The 26,800-nt window shown below is 42.0% G+C and overlaps 2 protein-coding genes across 2 annotated transcripts in view; both read left to right on the top strand.

The window, feature by feature from the left end:
- Window positions 1–20,439, top strand: part of itga7 (integrin, alpha 7) — a 36,905-nt gene extending 16,466 nt beyond the window's left edge. Inside the window, exons 2-25 of the mRNA XM_053442924.1 lie at window positions 319–446; window positions 803–882; window positions 1,084–1,339; window positions 2,534–2,665; window positions 7,699–7,906; window positions 8,130–8,326; window positions 8,688–8,776; window positions 8,910–9,037; window positions 9,195–9,290; window positions 10,095–10,156; window positions 10,429–10,598; window positions 10,850–10,999; window positions 11,545–11,660; window positions 12,181–12,367; window positions 12,496–12,570; window positions 13,199–13,278; window positions 13,412–13,489; window positions 13,965–14,067; window positions 14,180–14,380; window positions 15,084–15,203; window positions 15,530–15,643; window positions 16,109–16,207; window positions 16,394–16,519; window positions 18,490–20,439. Coding sequence (XP_053298899.1) covers window positions 319–446; window positions 803–882; window positions 1,084–1,339; window positions 2,534–2,665; window positions 7,699–7,906; window positions 8,130–8,326; window positions 8,688–8,776; window positions 8,910–9,037; window positions 9,195–9,290; window positions 10,095–10,156; window positions 10,429–10,598; window positions 10,850–10,999; window positions 11,545–11,660; window positions 12,181–12,367; window positions 12,496–12,570; window positions 13,199–13,278; window positions 13,412–13,489; window positions 13,965–14,067; window positions 14,180–14,380; window positions 15,084–15,203; window positions 15,530–15,643; window positions 16,109–16,207; window positions 16,394–16,519; window positions 18,490–18,645 — 3,151 coding nt within the window. The 3' untranslated portion in view covers window positions 18,646–20,439. The remainder of the gene's footprint in view (window positions 1–318; window positions 447–802; window positions 883–1,083; window positions 1,340–2,533; window positions 2,666–7,698; window positions 7,907–8,129; window positions 8,327–8,687; window positions 8,777–8,909; window positions 9,038–9,194; window positions 9,291–10,094; window positions 10,157–10,428; window positions 10,599–10,849; window positions 11,000–11,544; window positions 11,661–12,180; window positions 12,368–12,495; window positions 12,571–13,198; window positions 13,279–13,411; window positions 13,490–13,964; window positions 14,068–14,179; window positions 14,381–15,083; window positions 15,204–15,529; window positions 15,644–16,108; window positions 16,208–16,393; window positions 16,520–18,489) is intronic.
- Window positions 20,440–22,336: 1,897 nt separating this feature from the next.
- LOC128460472 (coiled-coil domain-containing protein 13) overlaps window positions 22,337–26,800 on the top strand; it is a 5,037-nt gene continuing 573 nt past the window's right edge. Inside the window, exons 1-8 of the mRNA XM_053445687.1 lie at window positions 22,337–22,524; window positions 22,658–22,806; window positions 22,909–23,051; window positions 23,194–23,262; window positions 23,362–23,478; window positions 23,596–23,700; window positions 24,097–24,264; window positions 24,347–24,523. Of these exons, the coding sequence (XP_053301662.1) occupies window positions 22,337–22,524; window positions 22,658–22,806; window positions 22,909–23,051; window positions 23,194–23,262; window positions 23,362–23,478; window positions 23,596–23,700; window positions 24,097–24,264; window positions 24,347–24,523 (1,116 nt within the window). The remainder of the gene's footprint in view (window positions 22,525–22,657; window positions 22,807–22,908; window positions 23,052–23,193; window positions 23,263–23,361; window positions 23,479–23,595; window positions 23,701–24,096; window positions 24,265–24,346; window positions 24,524–26,800) is intronic.

Raw genomic sequence — 26,800 nt, 5'->3', positions numbered from 1 at the left:
CTTCAGTATTGCTCCCTGTTACATACAGGCTAGCCTACATTACTGCTGAAAATGTATGGGTTTCTATACAACCTAAAATCACAGTTAAAAAGACAGAAAAGCTAAGGGCCGTTTGCTGTTATAAAACCATCCTTCAGCCAACAGAGACTGATGTGGAATCAAATTTCCAATCAAATTATATGCAAAGATCTGTGACAATTTTAGGAAAGCAGTCATTTCGTCCATCTTTGTTTAAAATCTGTGGTGTAGACCAATGCTACACAAGAGATCGGTCATTACACCATGTGATTAAAGGAATTGTCACTGATGTTCTTTCAGGATCCTGGTGGGGGCGCCGCAGGCAGCGGGGCTAGGTCAATTGCGGGGCACTCGACCAGGAGCCTTGTTCAGGTGTCCGATCACACCAGAGGAGTATGACTGTGAGAGGGTGGATATTGACGGAGAAGGTGAGTAAAACTGAAATGATCAGTCAGTTAATGTTCAAAGAATATTGACACACTATTATATTATATAAAGATTTAAGCACTTTTAAAACATACCCTCTGTTTTTTTAATTTTTCCACTGAGACGAATTTATTGCGACTTCCTTCCTTCTGTTGAGTCCGGATGTAAGCCTTTATGTCCACTGGGTGGCTGCAGAAAAATGAGCACATTGTTATACCTTTGTTTTCAAAACTAACTAGAAAATGTATTTCCTCTACATTTTCTCTTTTGCATTGTGCTTTTTGCTTGTGTTGGCTCAGTTTCTAATTGGTTTACAATACGGACCATGTTTGCTGTTTCCTTCTGTGTTTTCCCTCAGTGAGTCTGGACCGAGAGAGCAAAGACAACCAGTGGCTGGGAGTGACCGTGAAAAGTCAGGGGATTGGAGGGAAGGTGGTGGTGAGTAAAGACCACATCATGTAAATTCATTAGTGCAGGAAATCATAGAGAGTGTTATCTACCTTGTAGTTCAGATGCGTCAGTCATAGACACACGTTCCCTTGGATCCCGTTAAATTAACCTTTATAGCTTATTTTGTCATCGCTCCCTTAAAATTGTGAAAATAACTACATTGTGCTGTTGCCTGTTGTCTCTTATCAGACCTGCGCTCACCTGTACGAGCTCAGGCAACGTGTAAATCAACCCTCGGAGACTCGTGACCCCATTGGACGCTGCTACGTCCTGAGTGAGGACCTGACGGAGCGAGACGACCTGGACGGAGGCGAGTGGAAGTTCTGCGAGGGGCGACCGCAGGGACACGAGCAGTTTGGTTTCTGTCAGCAGGGCCTGTCTGTCAGCTTCACCCCAGACAACAACTTCATTCTGTTTGGTGCTCCGGGAACATACAACTGGAAAGGTACGGAGTCTTATTGGCCTTTTGAAGGGTGGATCATAGAAACAAAGCCTCGCATAGCATTACAGGCATGTTTTATTAATATAGAAAAATGTTTCGAATTTGAATACCTCTAGGCGGCAGCAACAAGCCTATTAAAGGGATAGTTCACCCAAAAATGAGAATTCACTCATTATCTACTCAGGACCATCCTATGGAGGGCTGGGTGAAGGGTTTAAGTCCACAAAACACTTTTGGAGTTTCAGGTGTAAACAGTGTTGCAACCAAATCCAATACCTAAACGGTGACCGATTCTTCAAACATAAAAAATATATAAAATGCATCCATACTGCACGTTTGGTGTCATCCAAGTGTCCATAAGCCCCAACATTCAAATTAGACTTGAAACGACTTCATCTACACCATGTTTTTAGCCAAAATGTCCTCTGATATCCTCCTCTGGATCCGCATTCACGTTCACATGCACCATAGTGGTGAGAGTTTGTGGTTGATAATGAGTACAATTCAAATTTTGGGTGAACTATCCCTTTAAGTATATTACCAGCCTTTATTATTTCTTGGCCTAAATGTTATGGCCAATGTGTTTGTTATACGTTTGTCAGAAATTGGCCACATTCAGCAGATAGAATCTGATGTTAGATGTTTGATCGGTATCTATATAAAATACTTACATTGGATTGAACTCCGTACTTTGCATTGGATACTCTTGTTTGCCATCACCATGTACAGAGTTTTCTCTGATTTATGACGGAATAATGAGGCAATTATACTTATTTGGTGTCTTGTTAAGATAAAAAAGAGTTATATTGAAACAATGACATGTATATATGGTAAATATAAAGCTGATTATCTTAGGATGTAAACAATCTAATTAAAGACATACTATTGAAAGGACTCAGGGGGAAAGTAATTGATTCAATAGCCAATCTAGTGATTGGACGGTGAACCTATGGAGAGCAGCAGCATCCAGCTAATCAAAGAAAGTACTGAGATTTATCTTCTTCAGTGGTATCGTCATCGTCTGCAACAGAAGATTAATGCTATGTTTAACTGTATATTTTCCTCTTCGTATATACAATGTGAAACTGTGTAAGTATGCATATGTGCGTGTGTATTTTTGAAGCAAAGAGCACGAGGGTCTGTAGCTCGATGTCTTCTTGTGTTGCTTTGCTGTGTCCTCACCTGTTTCCATTCCAGGCGAGATGCGTGTCCAGCTCCTAAACCAGACTCTGCTTGACCTCGGTTTCTATGATGACGGACCCTACGAGGTGGCAGATCAGAAAGAACTTAATGCTCAGCTCATCCCTCTGCCTTACCACAGTTACCTGGGTAGGATCTGCCCTCCCTGCTCACTGCTGCCGGTGCACAGGAGAGAAAGCAAGGGCCGGAGGAGGGGCGACACCAGGGCTCAGACTCTAACCCCAAACTGGACGGACATAACCACAGTGGCTAAAGCAACAGTAGCAACTGCTTTTGACTGGTAGAGATTACATTTGATTCAGTGTCCCCTGTAATTCCCAACGAAGTATTTCTGCTGTGAGTCATGAGGCCCTGTGTAAGACTCCTCCAACATTTTCTCATATGAATGTGGGTGGACTCCTCAAATACGTCCAAACTTATTGTGGCCTGACATGAATTAAAAAAACAAAACAATGATGTCACCCCCATGCCATCCGCCGCCCTCTTCTAGAGATGAACCATGGGAAAACATGTCAAAACGTAATGTGGGTGGTGTCCAGTGTCGGGCTACAGTCTGAGCCATGGACGTCATCTCTCTACTGGGTACCCAGTGGTTTCCAAGGGGAAAGAGAAACCCGCTGCGGCACCGCAAAGACAAAACACCAATCATTCACAGCCTGTCTCACCTGCACCTCCCTTCTCCCCCTTTTTTTTCTCTCTTTTCACTCCTTTTTGTTCTCCTCACCACCCCATCACTCCCCTCCCGCACTCTGTACGTCTCTCTGTCTTTCTCTTCCTGTCTCGGGCCGTAGGGCTCTTGTTCATGGCTAGCCCTGTTGAAGATGCACTGCTGTACAAAACTCTGGAGCCCTCCAGCCGGCCCACGCCATTTGAGGACGTAGCTCATAATAGCTACTTAGGTTTGTAGGCGTGGCGTGTTGTTGTTTGGACCGGACTGGGCTTGTAGTGGAAGTAGTCCCACCCTCTTCGTCTTAATCCTGTCTACCTCGTGTCTACGTGTATAAAATGTAGTGTGTACAACATGGGACAGTTTCACCTTCGCTGTTATAAAGAGACAACCATCCAAAACCAAAAGTCTACTATAAACCCTTTTATTTATTGTTTTTGAAGATGATTTTTTTTCCCCGTTTTGTCTTTAACTAGTAGCCTAATGATAAAGATGGTTGTCTCTTTTCATAGCAGCAGGTGTTTGTCTGTTCTATCTGTAGATTTGTCTGTCGTCTGTCGCGTGTCGAGTCAGTCTGCATGTGTGTGTTGGTTCGAAGCTTTCCAGGTGGCGGTGGTTTTCTCGTGGGTTGTCGTCGTTTTACTTATAAAAAGGGTTCAACTAACAACCAAGGCTCCAGGTCTAGTGTTCTGAGCTAATATTTGTGTGCTAACATGCTCGCAATGATAACGTACTGATGTTCAGTGAGTATAATGGTTACTGTGTTAACTTAGTTTAGAATGTTAAAATACTAACATTTTCTGATAGCACATAACAAAAAAGCTAACACACAGCGGAGGTTCGTTTTGTCGCTACCAAAGTACTGGAACTTTTTTTAATATTTTGACCTGATGATAATTCTAGATAAAAAAATCAAGGATCACCGAAAGTTATTAAGATGCATCTTCATGGAAACAAGGAACAAGATATTTTCATTGGATAACTGAGAACATTGATCTAACATCAGTGCTGGAGGAAAGTCAGGGGATCACAAAACTCAGTGGTATCCTCTGGGGACTATGAATGTTTGTATCAAATATCACAACAATCTATCCTGCAGTTGTTGACATAGTCTGTTTCATGCCCACACACTAGAGTGGGAATATTTTGCAAAGTGAACTTTCTTCTAGGCTTTGGGCCTCTCATCAGATTTTATAGAAATGCTTTCAGATTTTCATAAAACTTGTATACATGCAAATCAAAGTATTTGGAAAAATTATGTCACAGGCGGATATATACTGGTTTGTCTACATTTGCTTAGCATTGCTAGGTCTAATAAGAAGTTCGCAGCTTAATTTAGCATTACCACATTACCGGCATTCGCAGGCCACTGCCATCCCAATTTATATACGATAGCAAAAAATGAGGCGCTACTATTGTTTTGGAAGTTGCCACCTCCAAATGAGAATAAGATCACTGAGCATAATGTTCTTCTGTTGCATTTGACAGATTGTTGATGTGAACTTTATCGCCACCTATTGGCCTGGCATGCTTGTTTGAGAGCATTGTATTTTGTGTCAAGACACTAGCCTGGATGCCAGACGTATTTAGCCCCGCCCACAACATTTTTGGTCGGGCAGTTCGGTCTGGAGTCGCTCCGTTGGGAAAAAATTATGCCCGACCGGGCCAATCAGATTGTCAGGGCGGGCTTTATACGATGATTGACAGATGATCAACGGTGACGTAATCAACCACGTCATCAAAGTGCCCTTGGGTTGAATTCGTTTTCAACAAACATGCCTGCCGCTGGCGAGCTGAGATGTGTAGATGCTGCCATTGAGTCTGTTTTAGAAGATATCGACAGCGCATTCATTTTGAAAGAGGAACACAGAACGTGGAGGCGACGCCAAAGCACCGCGCTAATCCCTATCGCCCCGGCGCTTGGCTGTTCACACCGGACACTGAAGCGACGCTGAACCGCCGGGCAGCGCTAATAATATCACCCGTTGATCCAGTAGATCGCTGCACGGCTTTGTGCCAGTCACACCGGAGGCTGAAGCACCGCGCTGCGCCAAGGCTGCCTCGCGGTGCTTCAGCCTCCGGTGTGACCGGCACAAAGTTTTAACATGGGAGTGGATGGGAGCCAGCTGTTATTTAAGGCTTGGCGCTGCGCTGAAGCGTCCGGTGTGAACCCGGCGTTAGTAAATAACTCACAATGCGTTGCTTAGCATACGTCACATACTACGTTGCTCTGATTGGTTGTAGGTCTATCCAATTGAGCGAAGAAGAATTTTACTTCCTGGTCAGTTGAAACACGCCCCATAATCACAGCCCAATGGAGCGGTCTCAGACTCACATTCTGACTAGAATTGTGAGTCTGACAACGTCAGGCTATCAAGACACAGTAGTGTGGACAAGGTCTCGGTCTGGACCAAAGTGGTGGATTACCATTTGTTTAATTTTTTGTAGATAATCTGTCGATGTGCAATGACTCATCGTCAGGCTGTTTTTTATTTGTTTACAGTTGCCATGTGGTTCCTATCTCTACTTTGACTAAATGTTTGGATCTACAATAAATCTCTTCATTCACATACCTCCACGCCTATTTACCCTCCCACTCACCATATTGAGCCGTCTCCTTGACAACACTAATTCCCACATGACCTTCTAGCCTCCATTTATAACTCACATGCTTCCATTGATCCTAACCAGATGATATGCCACACCTGCATGTTTACTAAAATGACAGACAGTGTTGTTTATACTGCTGAAGTCTTATCCTAAACTGTTGTTAAATCTCACATGGCACAGGAGTCCAGTTGTTCCTTTTTATTGACTATGCTTGAATACAAACAGTAAATCTATCAACAGATAGGTTTACTGGTCTATTTATCCAAGGAGCAGCGCTGGATATAAAAGGCATTCATCAATTTTTACCTCTGGCTTAAAGGCTTAAAGATATCATTAAACAAAAATTGTTTTTAATAGGGTGTTAATTTAAGTTGGGCGTGATTAAATAGCCATTTTTTTTTAGCAATTGAGGTTGTTACATTTATTGCATCTGTTTCCAGGTTTTCAATATCAGTCCCCTAAATATGCCTTTTCCCTCAATATCCATTAATTATTCTTTGAGAAATGAACGAAAACATAAAAAAAAAATCTCTCAATGTTAAAGGAAAGTGTATACAAATTGTAATCTTAGATCATCAACAAATTTGAATATGTCCTTTCACAGACCAATACCACATCCTTCCACTGAGTTTCTAGCTAATCTGTCCTCTAGCTTTAGCGTAATCCTGCTGAAAATTAAACAAATAAACAAATGCAAATGACAACATCACCTCCTTTGCAGAGGTATTAATATGGATTACTTGGATTTGTATTGCCTTAGAGTTGCAATAGGATTTAAAAATACAAAAATAAAATCCCTGCAAGAATAACATGGGACCCAGTTATTACAAATGATTTCTTATAGGCCAGTGAAACAAAGTGAATCCTCACAGTGGATTGAAATCACTATCGCTGGTCCCACCTTTACTAGGCGGATGCAGGGCCCCACCCCCTTTTTAAAACCCACTGCGGCCCTCAAGCCTCTATCGGCCATTTAGTTTTACAGTGTCGACCTTGTCGTAAGCCTGTGTGCTAAAAGCCGCCCTGTGTGGAACAAATAGCCCGTTCTCTCTGTCATTTGGGCTTTTACAGGAATTGTGATGCAGACTGTTGCATTCCACACCTGCCACCCTGGAGCTGCCCACTGTTTGTCTCTGTTTTGTCTCCTTCTGCATGTTTACTCAGCACTAACAAATATCCTGATAGATTATCCTCCTTTTCACACCCTCTGCACGCTTTTCTTTTATGAACCAGCGAAGCAAATGCATGCGACTGCTTCTGCTAAAGTGAAATGTTTGATATGACGTGCCATTTTTCACAGCTTGATCAGAAAATACAACACAACGAAGCACACACACACACACACACGCATACACACACACACACACACCCTTCCCCCTTCCACTTGTTCAATCCTCTGCTTTACCTGATTTATATGCAAACACATCCTCGCATTCCTTAACACACACACACAAGCATACACATGCACACTATCACAATGCACACTCACACAAAGGAGGAGATGCTTTAGGCCAAAAATCTGATTAATATGCACTCACTGTGTTTACACACTGTCTTCACCAGAGGCAGCTGATTCAGAACAACAAGATCATGAATCTCAGGAGACATCATACATCTCCCTCTGCCCTTCTGCTCTCACTGGTGGATGCACAGCCGCTCGCCTTCCTCCCACAAACGCAGCACACAGGACATTCATACCCCTCATGAGTTTGGCATAAAATCAATAGTCACTTAAGGCACACATTTCATTAGTAAGAAGATGAGCACCACACGCTACACTGAGAGGAGATTAGCCTCTGAGACCCGTGCTCAATACTAACCCATGACCCTTCCTCCTCCTCCTCCACTCTGCCTTTCCTTCTCCTTCTCCTCCTTCTTTTTACAGGGTTTTCTGTGGACTCAGCCTTCGGGATAACGAGTCTTGGAGAGCTGACTTTTGTGGCGGGCGCTCCCCGGGCCAATCACACAGGGGCGGTGGTGCTGCTGAGGAAGGATAACGTGTACCGGCTGGTGCCACAGCACATTTTCTGGGGGGAGGAGCTGGCATCCTCGTTTGGGTACTCGGTAGCGACGGCGGATCTGAACAGGGACGGGTGAGGAAATGCTGAGGCCTAGATCTTAGAGTTGGTGGCAAGTGGGGTGGCTATGGGAAGGTTGTTGGGATGATCGCCTAGACTCGCAGGAAAAGATGTGGGCTGAAGTGCCCTTAAGAAATGTTGACATTGACAATTTTGGCTACACACTCTTATGAAACCCTATCAAACCTTCTATTAAAAATGTTGAGAGGTATTCTCTAACCCTGTTTCTCATCTTTAGCTGGACAGACCTCATTGTCGGTGCTCCCAATTTTTTCGACCGTAAGGCCGAGATCGGTGGAGCCGTTTACGTGTACTTGAATCCCTTTGGCCACTGGGACGAACACGCTCGGCCGATCCGTCTCAACGGGACGTATGACTCCATGTTCGGGTTGACGGTCAGCAACATCGGAGATCTGGACCAGGATGGATATGGAGGTGAGAACAATTGTATCCAATGTTACAATTGTTTTATGACCTAAATGTGTTTGTCATTCAGGGGAGTCAGGACTCATTAATGCAAGTGTTGAACTTTGTTGGGTTTTTAAGTGAATTTACTTAATTTACAAAACTGCTAGATTCTGTAATCTTTTGTAAATTTTGTAGGAATTCTCGATTATATTATATTTACTGTATATTCTATTTTATACGTCCATTATTTTATTTGCATTGAACTTAAATTAACCATGCATTTGATTTGATGTTGAATTTGAAATGTTAAAGGGAAGAATTTATTGTAGATATAAAGAATTGAATAGATTGTGGTGTCTAATAAAACTCTGATCCTCTGTGTGAACAGATATCGCAGTCGGAGCGCCATATGATGGTGACGGCAAAGTTTTCATCTACAGAGGATCAGCTTCTGGAATTGAGACGAAACCTGCTCAGGTGAGTTTCACAAGACGAGTGAGTAGATGGATAGATGAAAAGAGGCATGAAAATGAAAGGATTGCATGAAGTAAACAGTGATTATGACACTAAACTAATGCAGACTATTGATACATGTTTCTTATCCCGTCAGGTGCTGGACGGTCGGGACTTTGACGTGAGACGTTTTGGATACTCCATCTCAGGTGGTCTGGATATTGACAATAATCAATATCCAGACATGGCAGTGGGCTCTCTAAACGATTCAGTGGTTCTCTTCAGGTGAGAAATGAATGACATCTGATTGAGATTGTCAATAACAGCACATTCAACGTGAAACACAGTTTAGTTATTACAGTCATTGCCATCGCAATCTGTTATAGCATCAGTTGGTCGTTATTTGTGTTACCAATTAAAAAGTGTTTTTATGTGTCCCTAGGTCTCGTCCAGTCATTCATGTACTCAGAGATATATCTATTGATCCGCAATACATTGATCTGGAGCAGTACAGCTGCAAGGACAGACAAGGACACTGGTAAGAATTGATAATGTCATAAAACATCCAGTATAACTAAACCAAACCCAGATTTCAAAGGTTACATAAATGATATTAACTGCTGCTAAGTGTCGCACTGGTACCAGCCTCTCGGACAAACGGTCAACCACACCTAGCTTTGTGTTCCCAGCAAGGTGTTACGTATACAGTCCTCAGGTGTTGCAAAGTCCAATGAGAGTGGTATCCAAACACACAACTAGAAGCACAACTGAACAAAGTGACCTTGTGTTCAGTAGAACCGCGGGATCCATGATCTGCCAGTGTCTCCCTGTGTCTGCGAGGGTTTTCTGTGGTTACTCTGGCTTCATCCCACAGTCCCATCACATTCAGATTAGGTTAAGTGGAGGCTCTAGATAGGTGTGAATGTGACACTCAAAGGATAAACTGTACAGATAATGGATGATGGATGTTTGCAGTAGAGACAATAAAAAGAGCCTGATTGGACCTTTAGCCATGTCACTTTATAAACCTGGGGAGGGCCAATGGTTTTACAGGGGGGTTGGGGGGGGACTAACATGCACATGTACATGCACTTACATGAACGTGTGCCCGGACTGGCAACCAACACAAAGAAGCTCAGATTACAACACGCAGGGCGACTGCTACCAAGGTCGCCACTATTCGTCTTTATCTTTATATAGCAAATATTTGTTGGCTGTTATATTAATGTTTAAAATCTCATATGTAAAGAACCTTTCGAAACAATACATTTTCAGCTGTGATTGTTGTTAAAAAACCTCTAACGGTTTATTTTGTTCCCTCTCCCCCATGTGACTCTCTCAGTGTGGAGGTCAAGGCCTGCTTCACCTTCACAGCCCACCCGGAGCACTACTCACCACACATCAGTAAGTCGTCACCACCGTTTGTGTCCGTTCTCTCACGTGGGACTTCGTATCACGCTGCCCAGTGACAGGAGACCTTTCTATTTACAGTGATGTAGTAACCTTATCTGTGGTGAGGTTAGACTTTATTATGATTAAGTCACAGCTGTGTAACACTGTATTCCCCGAGACGAGGGGTTTAATATATGCTCGGCCCCTGGTGGGCTCCTGAAGTGCATTTCGGATAACCTCTCTCTCTCTCTCTCTCTCTCACCCTGCTCTTCACTCCCATCAAGCCCTGGTGGTGCACTTCGAGGCCGACACCGAGCGCAGGAAGCTGGGCCTCCCGCACCGTGTTAATTTCCTGGGCCGCAGTTCACTCGAGCCCGAGTACACTCAGACGGAGGAGGTGGAGCTGCATCTCCAGCGTTACCCCGTGTGCACCACTGCTGTCTTCCAACTCCACGTCAGTAACATGTTAATGTCATTTTCCTGGTCAGATACATGATGCTTATGGTTTATTTTATTTCACTCTGGTTTAAAAAATCCATGTAAATAATAGTGAAAAAGTAGGTAAATGTATACAAGGTAAGAATCTGCCTTTTGTGCAGTTTTGGTGCCCTAAATACTTCCTTTCTTTCAATCTACGTTTTCCCCACCCTAACTCCACGACCAGATACTTTGCCTCACAGCTAATCATCATCTCTGTCCTCGCAGGAGAGTATCCAGGACAAACTGCGTCCCATCTCGTTGGCAATCACCCACACAATCAAGCCTGTGCCGCCACGCAGACACTCGGGTGCCAAGAGGCTGGAGAAGCTGGCGCCGGTGCTGAGTGTGTCCCCGTCCAACACGCTGCACTCTGAGGTCAGTAACCAGCAGGAAGCAGAAGTATTTCATGCTGCTCAGTTAGCGTCTCACATTCAACCATATCTGTTTAACCAACATTTGATTGTGTTCCTCATTAGGTATAGACAAAGAATCATAATCAGCCTAAAAATACATGTACATATGCAAAATAAGGGATCTTTGTTAAATCACCGGATGATTGTGCATGATCCTGTGTTAGTACAATAGTTGCTTCAAATGTTAAATACAACATGTCTCAAAAGAACCTCCTGTTCATAAAGTAACAGAGAAGCTTTTGAGTCAGCAAAATAAACTGCCTCTCATTTGGAAAAGAGAAACAAACACAATAATCCACAACTATAGGTCGTAATAAACTGCTTGGTTGATGTGTATGGTCGTTTTTTATGGGAGGCAAAGTCTCTAAATCTCCGAAGCAGTAATTGTACTAAATTAATTATACAGACATAGAAAAGTATAATGCAATACAACATGTCTTTCTACATTATTCTGTATCAAAAACGTGAACTCTGATTCATCCCGTCCGTCTGGTTTACCCCCTGAAGGTGAACTTCCTGCGAGAAGGATGTGGCAGTGACAAAATCTGCCAGAGCAACCTGAAGCTGAGCTACCAGTTTGGAACACGACCCCTGACCTCCGACCTCTTCACCCCTCTGCCAAAGTTAGTATCTGCCTCAGTCTGTGTGAACTGGTGGATTTAATAGTGTGTCCTGTTGCCCAGCATACTGTTGCTTAGTAACCTACACCCCAGCCCCATTAAACCTCTGCAAAGGAATAATGTGAATACACAAGTTAAGGGAATATTATTTGCAAAGTGACTGTTATCCTAATAGAAAGGGATTATAAAATAAATTAGGACTGTTTTTTCTTTTATATAAAATATTGTGGGATGACCTGCTAATATACAATGATTAATATACAGTTTTACTTTTGCTTGATATTATGTGTACGCAGCCGTCATACTGCGTATACATTGTATATATTGTTGTTCTATATTGTTGTTTTTATATTGTTGTTTGTACAGTGCACCAACCACACCAAGGCAATTTCCTGTATGTGCAAATATACATGGCAATAAAAATAATACTGATTCTGATTGTGATTCTGATTTGCTGCCGGACGACTGTGCATGTGTGTTTTCATCTCCATCCCTTCTTCCTCTCTTCTTTTCCCCTCTGTAGAGATGAGGATGATGTCCAGGTGTTCTCCCTGTCAGACCAGCGGCTGGTGGTGCTGGAGGTCACCGTCACCAACATGCCGTCTGACCCCCTTCATCCCGATGAGGACGGAGACGACGCTCACGCTGCTCAGCTGATCATCTCCCTGCCAAACACTCTGTCGTACGCCGGCTCCCGGGTCCCACCTCAGGTACGGGTCCAATCACAGCAGCGTTTGGAACAAGTTTTTTTGAAATTGGTGTTTGACAATGATGTCAGTGACACCAAGTGATGATATTGGCTCTTGTACTCATTACAAATCTAAAATGCTCTGTTTAGATGAGATGTCAAGCGAACCAGAATGGCTCCCAAGTGGAATGTGAGCTGGGAAACCCTGTGAAGCGAAATACTAAGGTGAGGAAAATCAATCTGTGAAAATACAGTCCAAACTTTCAGGACAAAATAATATAGATTTTGTCATTGAACTATTAAATAAATGACTTAAATTTGTTGATATTGTATATGTATGAATTTTCTTTCCAAGCGCTCTCATTGCAAGTAATGCTTGTTGGAGTATAGAAACTGAATTAAAAGTGAACGAAACGATTAATTCACTCATTTAATTAATCAGACCTGCAAAAAACAGTCAACTCATTCATTCGTCAAACAGAAAATTGATTGGCTGGATCATTGATTTGAATGTTTTTTAAGTATAAAACAAAGTATTTGTGTAAATAAAACAAAGCAATTTGGAATTTTTACTGATGCTAAGTAATAAGCTTATTGTCAAAAAGATAATTGGCAGATTAGTCGGTAAAGAATGTTAGATTATAACTGTTAGTTTCAGCTCTGCACTTAACATCATCAATCTAGGAATTCAAATCAAATATTTTTTTTGTTGATTTTGTGTATCTTCTCACTTGATATTGGTTTTAATAAATCCATGTTTATGTGTGTGTGTGTGTGTGTGTGTGTGTGTGTGTGTGTGTGTGTGTGTGTGTGTGTGTGTGTGTGTGTGTGTGTGTGTGTGTTTGACTCTCAGCTGAAATTCTCCATCAACCTGAGCACATCCAACATCACCATTGAGACGACTGAGCTGACAGCAGATCTCCTACTGACAACGTAAGTTATTTTCCCGACAGGACGGAGCTGTGTGTTATTTTCACGTCACATATTTCACATCACAGCAGATATTTGACTTGTTCTGATAAAACACTCACTCTCTCTTTGTGTTTGGTCATTATTCTGTTCTCAGCATCAGCGAGCAGCCTGACCTGGTCCCAGCCACTGCCTTTGCTAAAGTTGTGATAGAGCTCCCCCTTTCTGTCAGTGGGTGAGTTGTTAATAACGTCATGTTAATAACCTTCTCTGGCAGGCTTCTCTAAATATAAACATTTTCCCTGTGCTTTCCCTAAGTTTTAATGTTGTTGAAATGATCTCATTCCAACAGTCTCACACATGCTTTCCGTTAATTTATTTCCACTTCTTATTGATGCTGGGTTATGTTTTATATTGAAGTAAATATTTTAAACCAAGTGTAAACCAATCAAAATGAAAATCAAGTTGTCTTATACATTTTTTCTAAACTTTAGCTTGACTATTGTGTTACTGTTAGAAACCTAAACAATAAAATACATTTCTAGATTATTGTGAGTTTAAAGGGTAAAACACCCAAAAATATGTTTTGTTTTTGACTAAACAAAAATCTGTTTAAACGAGTCAACAGGCACTCACACACAACAGGTAAGTGTGTGTGAGTGTGTTTGCAGCTGTTTGACACACTGATGGGATGTTGTGCTTCACTGTAGGGTCGCTCATCCTCACCAGCTGTTCTTCAGCGGCACAGTGAGGGGAGAGAGTGCCATGACTAGCCTGGAGGACATCGGCAGCCCTGTGGATATCGAGTTTGTGGTGAGGAATGAGTGTGTGTGTGTGTGGATGATGCTCATGTGTGAGTCCTTCTATCTGTATGTCTGCTATAGCGTGTCAGTGCATGACAGCAGTCTTTGCCCTTTTTATTCAGGTGGCAAATACCGGACAAGCCCTGCAGACGCTGGGCTCGGCCTTCCTGAACATCATGTGGCCCTACGAGCTGGCCAATGGGAAGTGGCTCCTGTATCCCGCGAGCCTGAAGTTTCAGGGTCACCCAGACACACACTGCGTCCCCTCAGCAGCTCTGAATCCTCTGAAGCTACAGAGGACCTCACCTGCAGAGCTTCCACAGGTTAGCAGAGCACAGGTTATTATTTCATTGTGTGGACTCAACTTTTCAGGCAAAGAAGAAGAAGCAGTCAATCAATGTTTTTCTGCCCTAAAGGTTTCTTAGTGGCGTGGTCGGATTCATCTCTGTTGTTATTGAGCCTATTGACCCAAACTGTAAATGGCAGTTTTATTATTTTCCCAGACAACGGGAAACAAATCTTTCCTCTAGAGATTAAATGATTTCATTAATTTCCAGATATCACTGGTATCAGATTGTCAAATGTGAGTATTTGTTAGTTTTATATGATTGTAAACTCAATGATTTTATGTTTATGGCTTTTGGTCGGACAAACTAAGACATTAGTGAAAGTTCACTTGGGTTTCAGAAAACAATAACTGCCATTTTTACTATTTTCTGGCTTTGTCTACACTGAGTATTCAATCAGGTACGTAATAAAATAATGATCAGTAATTGATTCTGACAAAAATTTGTGGTTTTAAAGTATATATGGAGATATCCACTGTGACTAGGGGTCGAACTTGAGCACCAGCATCTCAGCAGCATGTGAGCTAACATGGGATTATCCAGACTGTGGCAGCAACATCATCCTCCTTATCCAAATTTGCACAGTTCACGGACGGGTCACGTCCACACACACACTTTAAGTCTTCTTCCTGAACCGTCTCAAGTGACTGATCCATCTCTTCCTGTTTGAACGCATCAGCAGACTGGGCGAGCGCGCCGCTCCCACCCGGAGGACGAAGGTCAAGTGATGACGAAGGGCAGCGTGGGACGAACCACCCCAGCTGTGGCAGCTTCAGAAAGACGCAAGTCGCTCAAACTGGTAAGAGGGAAAAGAGAAGAAGATGATATAAGACTTTATGGTCCCAGGTGGACAATACAGTGTCTGCAGAACAGAAACTAAATCAAATACATTCATGCAATCTCTCATCTACATAGATACAAATGACATATAATACAATATAAAAGAGGCACAGGACAGAAGGAACAAGCCTAAGGGGTTATGTTGATTTGATGTTAGTATGGAGACAAAAAGATGCAGCCTTCGGGCCATTTGGTTTTCAATACTTTTTGTAACTGCTTATATTTGTGCTCAGTCCCACTCAAGTAATTACCCAGAGTGCTTAGCTGTCGCTTTCTTCCCTCCAGGACTGTCTCCTGGGATCGGCACGTTGTGTCCTGTTCCAGTGTCCCCTCCACAGCTTCTCTGGTCAGGCTGTCCTCAAGATCCACGCCCGGCTGTGGAACAGCAGTTTCATAGAGGTAAAATGAGTTACCCTCCTGCCAACATCAGTGTGTTATCGCCATTTGTGTGTCATTTAAGTAAGTAATGGGAGTGAATGAGGGAGCAAGGGTTAGGGTTAGTGCATCTACTGAATGAGTAATACGGGGTTAAAGCAGTCAGCAGTCTGTGATTACAACTCTCAGCTCTGACCACTGGGTGACCTGCAGCTGCAGCTTTAATATTCAGTGACAGATCCAAGAGTAACAAGAAATACACTGTACACCCAGCATGGTTTTCTACTGTGGTTTGATTTAATCCATGTGAATCAATATTTGGATTTTAACTTTATTGTGACTTTACAAATTATCTGATACTGGACATCAACAGAACGGACTTTCTGTTTTGAGAAAATACAGAATTCTCAGACAGCACAATGAGCGGTTAACTAAACAACTTATAGAATACCAAGTTTTCACAGTGCTCACTGTCTCTGTGTCTCTCAGGAGTTCCCAGCAGTCAGTGCTCTGGAGCTGCTGGTCAGAGCCAACATCACAGTCAAGTCCAGCATCAAGCACCTGGTCCTCAAGGATGCTGCTGCTCAGGTACTGAACACATGACACTCACACTATGTACTACTGAGTTTTGTATACACACATTTACATATTGGACTCAAATATGCACTTTGATTAACATGCGTTATCCCTTTTAAATTAATTAACAAAACACAAACATGGTGTCAATCCAGCAGTGATAAGTATTTATTTGAAATGTGTCCTTTTGCTCTGCAGGTTCCAGTGATGATCTACCCTGAACCTGGTCTGGTTGATCAGTACTTGATCCCCTGGTGGATCATCCTCATAGCCGTGCTGGCAGGCATCCTGCTGCTTACTCTACTGGTCTGCCTCCTGTGGAAGGTAACACACACATACACACACACACACACACACACGCTCACACACACACACACAGGTGACACCACTCCTTATGCAAGTCCCAAAACAGTCAGTATTTGTTTTTTGATGGTACAGACAATCTTCACAGTTTCCCTTTATATCAAATATTGATGTCAGACGTCCGGACTTCAACCCGTCTCCCTCATTACTCTGACATTTCCTCATCACTTTCCATGTCAGTCCAATTAGCTCTATCTGCTTTGTTCTGTCCTGTAATCATTTTATTCCTTCCAGCTCACTCTCATCTGTCCTCTTTTTCTACTTGTGTGTGTCCTCCCTCTGTCTCGTCCCCCTGTATGTCGTCTCCTCTCAATCCCATCTTGGAACTCTCCATCCCTAAATCCTTCTTTCTTCTATTCTGTTTCTCATTGTTTCTCTCCCCCTGTTCTACCTTTCCTTCACTTCCCCCCGGTGATCCGTTGCCCCAGTGTGGGTTCTTCAAACGCAGCGAACCGCGCCGACACTATGAGACGGAGTTCTACCGTGCCCACTTGGGGGTCCAACCCTCGGAGGTGGAGAAGCAGGCGTCAGAACTATAATATCAAACATATTTCACTCTGGCCTGTTCTCCCCTCCTCCTCTCCCAGCAAGCGGTAAAAATCCTCACCCACAAGCACTGTGTTCCTCGACCTCACGCTGGTGTGGCTTGTGGTGTTTGTTACAGTGATAACTAATAACAGTAATTGTCACAAAAATACAGATGAAATATTATAGCAGTTTTCTAAACGCACTTTATATTATTGAGTTATTGCTCCTGTGTTTGCCTGAGCAGATTAACATCCTAATATAACTTAGTTAATCAGCAATAATTTTGAAAAACCATTAAATAATACCAAATGAGGCCGGCTTTTTCAGTTAATATATTTCTTGGTTTTCTTGATATTTCGCGGATGTTAAGTGAACTGAGCTGTCGGACAAAGCAAGGCACCCATGGATAAGTTTATATCAGTTTAAACCACTTAAAAAGGAATTAGAATGGCACTGATTTTAGCACTTATCTCCTCCAAGGCCCAACAGTCTCTTTACATTCAATCGAGCTTGATTCTTTCTTGTGTTATCTCACAACTCTATACAACATTTTATAGAAATCGGTTGAGTAGTGTTTTTATTATCCTGCCAACAAACAAAAAACAAACAAAAAACAAACAAACACAGATGAAAACACAACCTCCTTGGCAGAGTTAATAGTTACAGCGACAGTAACCTGCAATATACATTTTTGCCACCGTGGCGCTATTCTCTGTTATTAGATCTTAAATATAAAAAAGTGAGGGTTTTAGTGATATAATAAATTGTTTCATGACATTATTTCTCCTGAACACTATCCAGTCATCCCTCCCTCTGTGCTGTGAGAGCACTGTAGAGCCGTGTGCTGCTGACATTATATTTCATTATCTAACAACAGTCAATGTGGGCCTTCAATTTCCTGACGTGCTTATTATGCACTTTTCAATTTCTTCATTTAACCATTACACATGCATCTCATGAACCACTGCTTATCCCAGGTGTTAAATGGATCATTTGGTGTTTTGCCCACGTGTGTGCAGATTTTTCTTAATCGCACTTTGCTCGTGTGTTGGTGTGTGAATCAAAGCCACTTAATTCTGTTGCTGAATTAGAAATGTAGAGCATGTGGAGAGGCTTTTTGTTGGATTGGTTTTGTACTAAAATGTCACAGTGGATGCACAAAGTCACCACGAGATAATCAGGTTTTCATTTCATCTGTCTGAGATGAACTACAAGACATTGCTTTATAGGAATAAAATAGATTTTATAGATCTCCTACTGGGCACGATAATGGAAGCAGACCTTGTTATCAAGTCAAATGAGGGCAAAAACAGTCTCTTATATGCAATCAGTTCATTCTTTGTTTTTTCCTTTCTTCCCCTCTACTCTCCACCTGCTTCTCCTCCTCCTTCTGCTGCCGACAGTGTGGCTTCTTCCGCCGGGCCCACTACAAAGAAAAACTGCCTCAGTACCACGCGGTGAAGATTCCTCGCGAGGACAGGCCACAGTTCCAGACTGAGAAGTCGGGAGTCGTCCATAAAAAGGAATGGTCAACGCACTGGAGCGACGGGACCTCGTAACTCTGTTAGAAGCCCCGACGGACTGAATTCATGAAGAAAAGTCACCACACGAGGCACTCATTCTGTCTCTGCATTGGAACTAACGGACTAAACAAAATAAAAAAGTGCACATAGACTGAGATCGTGAAATCCTGTGCACACTGTACTGCGTCAGTACGCACATCATGGTGGCCTGTTACACTGGATCTATACTCTCCCATACTCTACCCCAATGATGGCTGGCCTTGGATAGTCTATTTATAACGTGCATCTTAACCAGTGTTTAGCAGAACGACCAGTTCAGCTGCTCAGAATGTTTCACGGCCGGCACTGACTGGCATCAGTTTGAGTGGCACAACGAGGACGACAAGAAACCCACACGTCAAAGAACTGCATGAATGCACAACATTACAGTTTAGTATTAGATGCACATACACACACACTGGACACTGTTGAAGAAGACGCCACTGCCTCCACAACTACAACACTACTTGTTTGCCTTAACTACTGTAAGACTGACGACTGATACAGGCGATGGAAAAATAAAATGATTTTTTTATACAAATTGGATGTTTGGGGATTTTCTCTTAGTTAGCACCATAGACTGGTTAACAGAGGGAGATATGTCATTATGTAAGATAGTATCTGCAAAAGCATCGAATGTTGATTTCTGGGCTTGCTGTTTGCTCTGAGCTGGCTGAGAAAAAAAAGAAGAAAATAAATAAGTTAACTTGATGGTTTTTGTATTTCCTTGTTCAAGGAAAAGAAAGGCCTCTAAATGAAGGAACCTTTTTAAGTTTGTATCATTGCATTTTTCTGTGTATATGTCGAATGCACTGGTCATCAGAGCAAGAACACCAAGACACAACCCATAATAGCCAGTGCCTGCAGCAATGTTGTTGCATGGAAACCGAATGTGTCAGAGGAGTGAAGCAATATTTAAAATGTGCATTTCAATTTCTGATATAAACATAGATATTTGAATGTCCTGGCTGATGAGGGCGATCATTTCCCACCATGTATATCATATTATGTGTGAAACCATCTTTAATGCTCTAATGAAAACCCTGAAATACTGTGTATGATTGAAAAGGACACATATAATTCGCCATTATTTTTTTTATTGAGATGTAACTATGTTTCACCGGGTGACATCATTTGCTGTTTCCAGATTTAGTCGAAGTTCATTAACCTGCTCATAGCACTGATCCTGTGTCAGGGTGAGATTGTACATTCATTTCTGTACTGACGTTTCTAACTGCGTACAAGTGCCTTATGGTCAAACTGGCAGATTGTGAGCTACAGGTTAAGAGCCCGAGGCTACTGCAATGAGATCATGCTGCCCTGGGGCATCTGTTGGACGTCAACGTCTCTCCAACACAACACAAACACAGGAGAAGATTTCTGAAAGAGAAGAATTCATCAAAACGAGACACTATTTTTTTTTTTTTAAATGGATGAAGTGGCTGTAAAGCATGAAGAGTCAGCTTGCTTCTTTGGATATTGCTGGACAATCTTGTATTAGCTGCATGAAGCTCCTGTTGCTGATCTGACCCCATTTTACCTTCTTTCCTTGTCAAGACTCTGTAGTTTGTTTATGTTTTTTTGTTTGGCTGCACTGTTTTAACATTGTAGATAAAACTAGAAAATCCTCCTGAGAAATTTTGTGTCAGCCTGATGCTTGAAATGTGTCGTCCATTCTCATGTTGCAAGTAGTAATAACTAAGTAATAACTCCGTGTGGACATGAATTGATTTCACAAGAATTTTAAGTAAAAAACAGAGGATAATAAAGTAAAGCAAGATAAAAAAAGAATTGTTTATAGGTGTGTATGTGTGTGTGTGTGTGTGCGTGTGTGTGTGTTTGAGAGTGGTGCAGCAACTCCTGCACACACAAAACAGAACAGATACAAGAACAGGCAGATATAAGATAAGATCATCTTTTATTAGTCCCACAATAGGGAAATTTGCAAAAAGGTCATCTGTCAATCCCACCACCTTTAGCATACTAAGCGAGTGCTCTACCAGATGAGCTAATGCCACATAAGGCAGTGTAATATCCCAGTATCGCCGCAGTACAGGGGTGGCTGGTCCAGCTCTCCATTTGAAGGCTCAGAGTCTATAGCGCTATAGAATATTATCATAATAAGATTTCTAAGACGGACTAAGTTGGTGGCGAGGAGACTCACCTATAGCTTATCTCCATATATCCAAGTGTCCTGCTTCCACTGATGAAGCATCTAGCTGAGTAACCCCTCTGTGAGATGTCAAACTAGAAAACTAGATAAGAGGAGAGCTGCTGATAACAGATATCAGTCTCACATGTTAACAGCAGCTCTCCTCTTTGACAGGGTACATTACAGCCATCCTATGAGACGAATTGTAATTTGTGAATATGGGCTATACAAATAAAATTTGATTGATTGATTGATTGATCTACTCTACAGCCTCTTCTTGTATTTGGTTTATTCGCGGGTGGCAACAAGCGTCGAGCTACATTCCTAAAATCATATTATTTGCGACGTCATCACATGATGCTATCAGCCTTTCAGGATCACATCCCCATGATCCCTTTGATCATGGGAGTGTTATACATGCCTGTGATCTTGGCAATGTGTTGAAATTTTTGGCGGTAATTTACGTTTTTTTGCACCAAACAAATAAAAATAACTTAATCAAGAAAAGCATTTCGGCAGCTCCACATTCAAATTATGGACTCATCATTTTTCGGTTTGATTGAGTAAAGCATTTCAGCAGGTTAGCATTCACACAGCCTGTCACGTCGTCCATTTTTATATACCATCCATAGACTGATTAAACTGAAGTTAAAGTTTGCTATTGAGTGTGGTTGCTCTTTAGGACAGACTGATGGTGTGGTTGAAACACTTTGCAAGTTGATGATTGAATATCATGTTTTTCTCAATGTAGTTAACGTCAAAAACATGGCTATACAAATCAAGACACAATTATAAAGTGCATCATATAATATTTACTCCTAAAAGTGAAATCATGATAAGTACCTTATGACATTGTCTGCAGCATGTACTGATCAGAAGCATTGGGCAGTTTAAGGGTCTCTGCAAAACTCTGTCTTTGTTTGTAAGTAATTGTAAGTTCATAATCCACCAGTATAAGTAATAGTAGTGGCAGTAATAGTTCTAGAAGTAGTAGTTGCAGTAGTAGGCTGATAGAGACATAAGTGTCAGCCTTGATTGTGGCTACTTGGTAAGCTGGGTTAGGTTATAGCGGTGAGGGCACTCCTCGAACAAGACACTCTCTTTAAAAACCTATAGGTCCTAATGGTGAAATGACATTAGCGACAGTATCCCAGGACCTTTAAAGCGATTTCCAAAAGTGTGGCTTAGAGCCTCCGTCTTTCCTATTATGGGAGTGAATCGGAGTGAATGGGCTCGTTCGGTGGTACTTCGGTCGTGGTTGAGCGCATAGAGCCAAAAGTGTCGGCCTGATCGATTTCACGGTGCCATTTCTGCGACTAGGACACATTTTCCTTCGATTTGAGCTTGAACTACATTTGTGGGTTTGAGAGCAATTTTAAGGCAAAAGTTGATGATTTTTTTCAGACCTCCTTTCACTCTAGCTCTGAATATTCCTTTCCGCATGAATCCACATGAATCAAAATGCACTTAATAATATACATATATAATGTATACACTTTTTATTGACAGTACAATACAAATAATTTTTCATAGATCATGGACCACGGAGATGAGAAGAATGAGTTGCGGCTTCAGTTTGAAATACTACAGAAACAGCAGGAGAAAAAAAAGCTTGATAGGAAAAAAGCAAAAGACAGACATAAGCTTAACGTCAAAGTTACACAGGATGATTCGGATCAGTTGAAGGAAGACAGTCCGGCAGACAACCTGCCTGCAAACGACAGGTGAGTCTGATAAAAGCTGATTTAAATGTGGTTTATCTCAATGGCTGCATAAATCTCCTCGACACTTTACTGTGCAATTGCTTAAGGTTTGGAATCTTGATCGTGGTTTTCACCTTTATTTACCCTCCTATAGACTTGTGCACAATGACAGTCAGAATGTGCTTGAGCAGCTGAGAGAGCTACAAGATGTAAATGGTCGTCTCTTCAAACTTCTCGAAGAAAAGGATTTTGAAATGAAATACCTGAAGAAGAAAAGAGAAGAGGAACGCCTGGCCTTAGCATGTAGGTTTAAATACTAATAAACCTAAACCTGCATTCAATTTGCACGCACAGACATTGTTAGCAATGTTTCACCCTGTCTTCATCATCCACTCCATCCTTCAGGCACATCAGACTTGGCTGGAGACACAGCAGCCACCAAGATCATTGAGCTGTCCAAGAAGAACCGAGGGCTGAGTGCTGAGGTCGAGCAAGAAAAGATGAAGTCAAAGCAAAACAGCAACAAAATCAAAGAGCTTGAGAAAGAGGTAACAGAGTTGTCTTTTAACTTGATTTGTTGGTTGACAGTTTTTTAACTGTACAGTTTTTTAAGCCATATATTTTTTCAAATAATGATATGTTTGTAAATGTAAAATAAATGAATGAACAAGGTTCTGCTCCTTTCTCTAGCTGCGGTCTGCGTTGGTGCACGTTCCCCCTGGCCAAAAAACTGAATCCCAGTTATTTGGGGACTGTGAGGTAATTATTTAAGTTTTGCAGTGAAAATTGACATAATGCATTTTATATCTTCCTCACTGTAAATGCTGGCAACTCAATCTGACTCATGTTTCTCAAAAGCAGGAAAACCCAGCAGTGAAATCTCTGCAGGAGAAATTAGCTGCAGCCCAGCTGAAAGTGGCTGACTACCGAAACCAGATTCAAGCCGTCAAACAGGAGTTAAAAGTTGCTCAAAAGGTACGATGTTTATTTATTATATCAATATTATATTATATTATTATATATCATATATTTGTATAAGTAATAATCTGTGACTTCTATCATCTAAAGTATGCTCTGCTACTATTGCTGCAGGTTTTAATCAGTGAGGTTGGAGAGCAGGTCAACTTTCAGCAATTACTCAGCTCCCCCAGCAGCTTTACAGGTCGTGCTCAACAGGTTCTGGCTCTTCAGACGAGGGTGATATAGAAATTCAATTATATCTTTAATATGCTTCTCAAATTCAAAGGTTCAGTGTGTACTATTTAGTGACATCTAGTGGTGTAGTTGAATGTTACAGCTGAACACCCCTCCCCTCAACCTCCTATTCCAAACAGGAAAAATAACCTGTGGCAGCCTTCAGTTGTCATAAAAACTCAAAAGTGTTTAGTTTGTTTAGTAGAGAGGACCAACTCCCGATGTAAATTTAAAGAGTATAAATATAAAGTGCCCATCTAGGGTAAAGAAAACAACAATTCGTACAATTTAGGTGAAACACATTAGTGAAAACATCACTAGTGTTATTTTATTTTATATACAATTTCTGCAAATGGATCCCTTTCACCTTAATCTGACACACTGGACCTTGTGCAACAGGTGCGGGACCTCGAGCAGCAGCTCAAGCAGTCGACTCGGCAGCAACAGCCAAGCGTCCAGACAGAGGAAAAGTCTCTGGGCACAGGGGTCTCTCTGAAAACCATTCCTCAGCAGAGGAACCTCAGCTTCATCCGCAAAATCGAGAATGAGAAGCAGAAGGATTTTGAGGTGTGTTCACAAGTAGTAAATGGTATTTAATGAGTTGAAATATGATCTTGTTAATACACGAAGGCCCTGCCCTCTTGTACAGAGGATCTCGGTGGAGCATGACAACCTCCAGAAAGAAAACGCAGATTTGAAGAAAATGATGGAAGCCTCAAAAGCCAGGAATAAAATTCTGTCTACTGAAATGAAAACTCTGAAGGTTCAAGTGTCCACCCTGCTGATGAAGGGTAAACATGATGACGAGCTGGTGGATTCTTTGCTGGTAAGGAGTTTGATCAAATACCAAAATACAGTAAATTTTATAAAGATAACATGTATGTGTATTTGCCAGTGTTGTGCAAGTTCACTACTCTCATGAACTAGTTCAAAGTTCAGTTCATACAAGTAAACATGAATAGTTCACGTTCATAGTTCACCATTTAAATTCTGAACTAGTTAATATTTCAGTTCATTTCATAGTTTTAAGGTGGACAGTGAGAATGAAAGACTTAACTTGTTAAAGAAAACCTTATCCATCACTACCCCTTGCCTTTACTTTCGGAATGTTTATCAGACAGTGTAAAAATCCCTCAGATAATAATAAGGTGCATCGGATCTCGGATTGTAGTTGCTGAGTCTGCGTCTCTGCTTTCTCTTGCCATCTGTATATGAGACCGAGAGCTGTTGTGTTGCAGCTATGGCCTGCCCCTTTAAGGAAAGTTTGTAGTGTGTGACGTAGTGCACCAGGGCATTGTGGGAAAATACGCTAAAAGTGTGTTTATAAGGAGAAGTGACGGAGCACCTAGAGGTGATGCGAGTGTTGCTCCTGCTGTATATCCGAGAAATAAAGTGGCCGCATTCCAAGTAAAGAAACATCTCCTCCTCCTTCTTCCCGGAGCGGTCCGGACGGCTGGTTACCGGCCAGACAGCGAGCCAAGATAACCAGTGACAGGGGCGGCTCCTGGTACAGGCGACATAGGAGACTGATTTATCATGACGTGACACATGCAATGTAAAACAATACATTACCGTCACACCATCATCCTCTAACCCCGGGACGCACCGGAGGTAGAAGCGCTGTGTAAACCGCTCCGTCTCCTTTCCTCGCCCATGGTAAATACTTTGGCTGTTCGCACCGGCAGCGTAGTGCCGGGAAGAACCAGGAAGCGCCGCAGCCACACACACAAGCACATAATCTCCTGTGGGGGGTGGCGGCTACAGGCTTGCGTAGGTCAGTCACCTGTGAAGACCAGCATCATTTACCCCTGAACCAGCGCGGAGAAATGATGATGAAATGTAATAAAAAAATTAAATATAAAATTAAATATAACATTTTTTTATTAAATTAAATATATATATTTTTTAATTAAATGGGAAAAAAAAAAAAAAAACTGCGCGCGCACATCCTGCGCAGAAGCCCACTGCGCACATCCTGCGCAGCAGCCCACTGCGCACATTCTGCGCAGAAGGCCACTGCGCACATCCTGGCAGAAGCCCAATGCGCAGGAATTGCGCACAGCTTTTTTTTTTATTTGTTTTTAATAAAATGTTTTCCGTTTTTTATATTCATTTAATTTAAATTATCATAGTGTAAGTGCTAATTTTAAATGTGACAAATTGCCAGCTTAAAAATCGGAAAGGGTGGGATTCGAACCTGGCTCACGCTTGTTAAAGACCAAAAGCTTTACTAACTAGGCCACTTCAGCTGATGGTTTCAACACTGAACTAAGCACATTACGAAGATGGACAAATTATCGTGTGTGTGTCGTTGTCATTTTATGCTGCTTTTGATAAACACTTCAGAGAAAATATTTTCTACTTTACTACATATATTTGAAAGCCTTACTTAAAAGTTACTTTTATATTTTTGGCTTTTAGATACTGAATGAAACCTATTGTTAGAGAATAACCCAGTGGGGGGGGGGGGGGGGGGGGGATATTTTTTGAGATAAGATTCCAGATTCATGAAGCTTCCTTCTACCAAGTTGTGTGGTACGGTATGGAGCCGAGACACTGGCCAGAGAAGAAAACACTTGGAATACGTTGCTTGTTTGGTCTGCATATGTGTGCCATGAGTGATGGGTAACGTAGTGATAAGTCTAGTTAGTTGGTTTCGGTTAGGCTAAATCGCGGACATTTTACGGCCACTGAGCAACGACATGGTGAAAGCATTCGATTTAGACAGCGTCTCTCCTGAGGAGAAAGTATTGAAATGTCCCGAGGGTCAGTGAACAGGTAGGGGTGGGGCACGTGAAAGTTCTAGGCCAATGGCTGTAGGGTTTTGTGGGATGCCAGGCTCTCATTGGCTGATGAGTTGGCGTATCAAGGGTGAATGAGGAAGGGGAGTGAAGAATACAGTGGTGGATGAGAGGAGTGTCAGAGTTACGAACAAGAAGCGTGTCGTGTTCGCTGGACTTTAATAAAGTTACACATAAAGAGAGAAGTTTCTTGTCGTCTATACGCGAGGACGCTACAATATGAACGTGTTCACTGTTCAAATTCATTATTTGTCATTGAGTTGCGTTCAGTTCATCGTTCTCATAAAAGTGAACGTGTTCAT

The sequence above is a fragment of the Pleuronectes platessa genome, chromosome 2 (assembly GCF_947347685.1).
Source record: "Pleuronectes platessa chromosome 2, fPlePla1.1, whole genome shotgun sequence".
NCBI classification, from domain to species: Eukaryota; Metazoa; Chordata; class Actinopteri; order Pleuronectiformes; family Pleuronectidae; genus Pleuronectes; species Pleuronectes platessa.
This window is presented reverse-complemented; position numbering and strand designations above follow the sequence as displayed.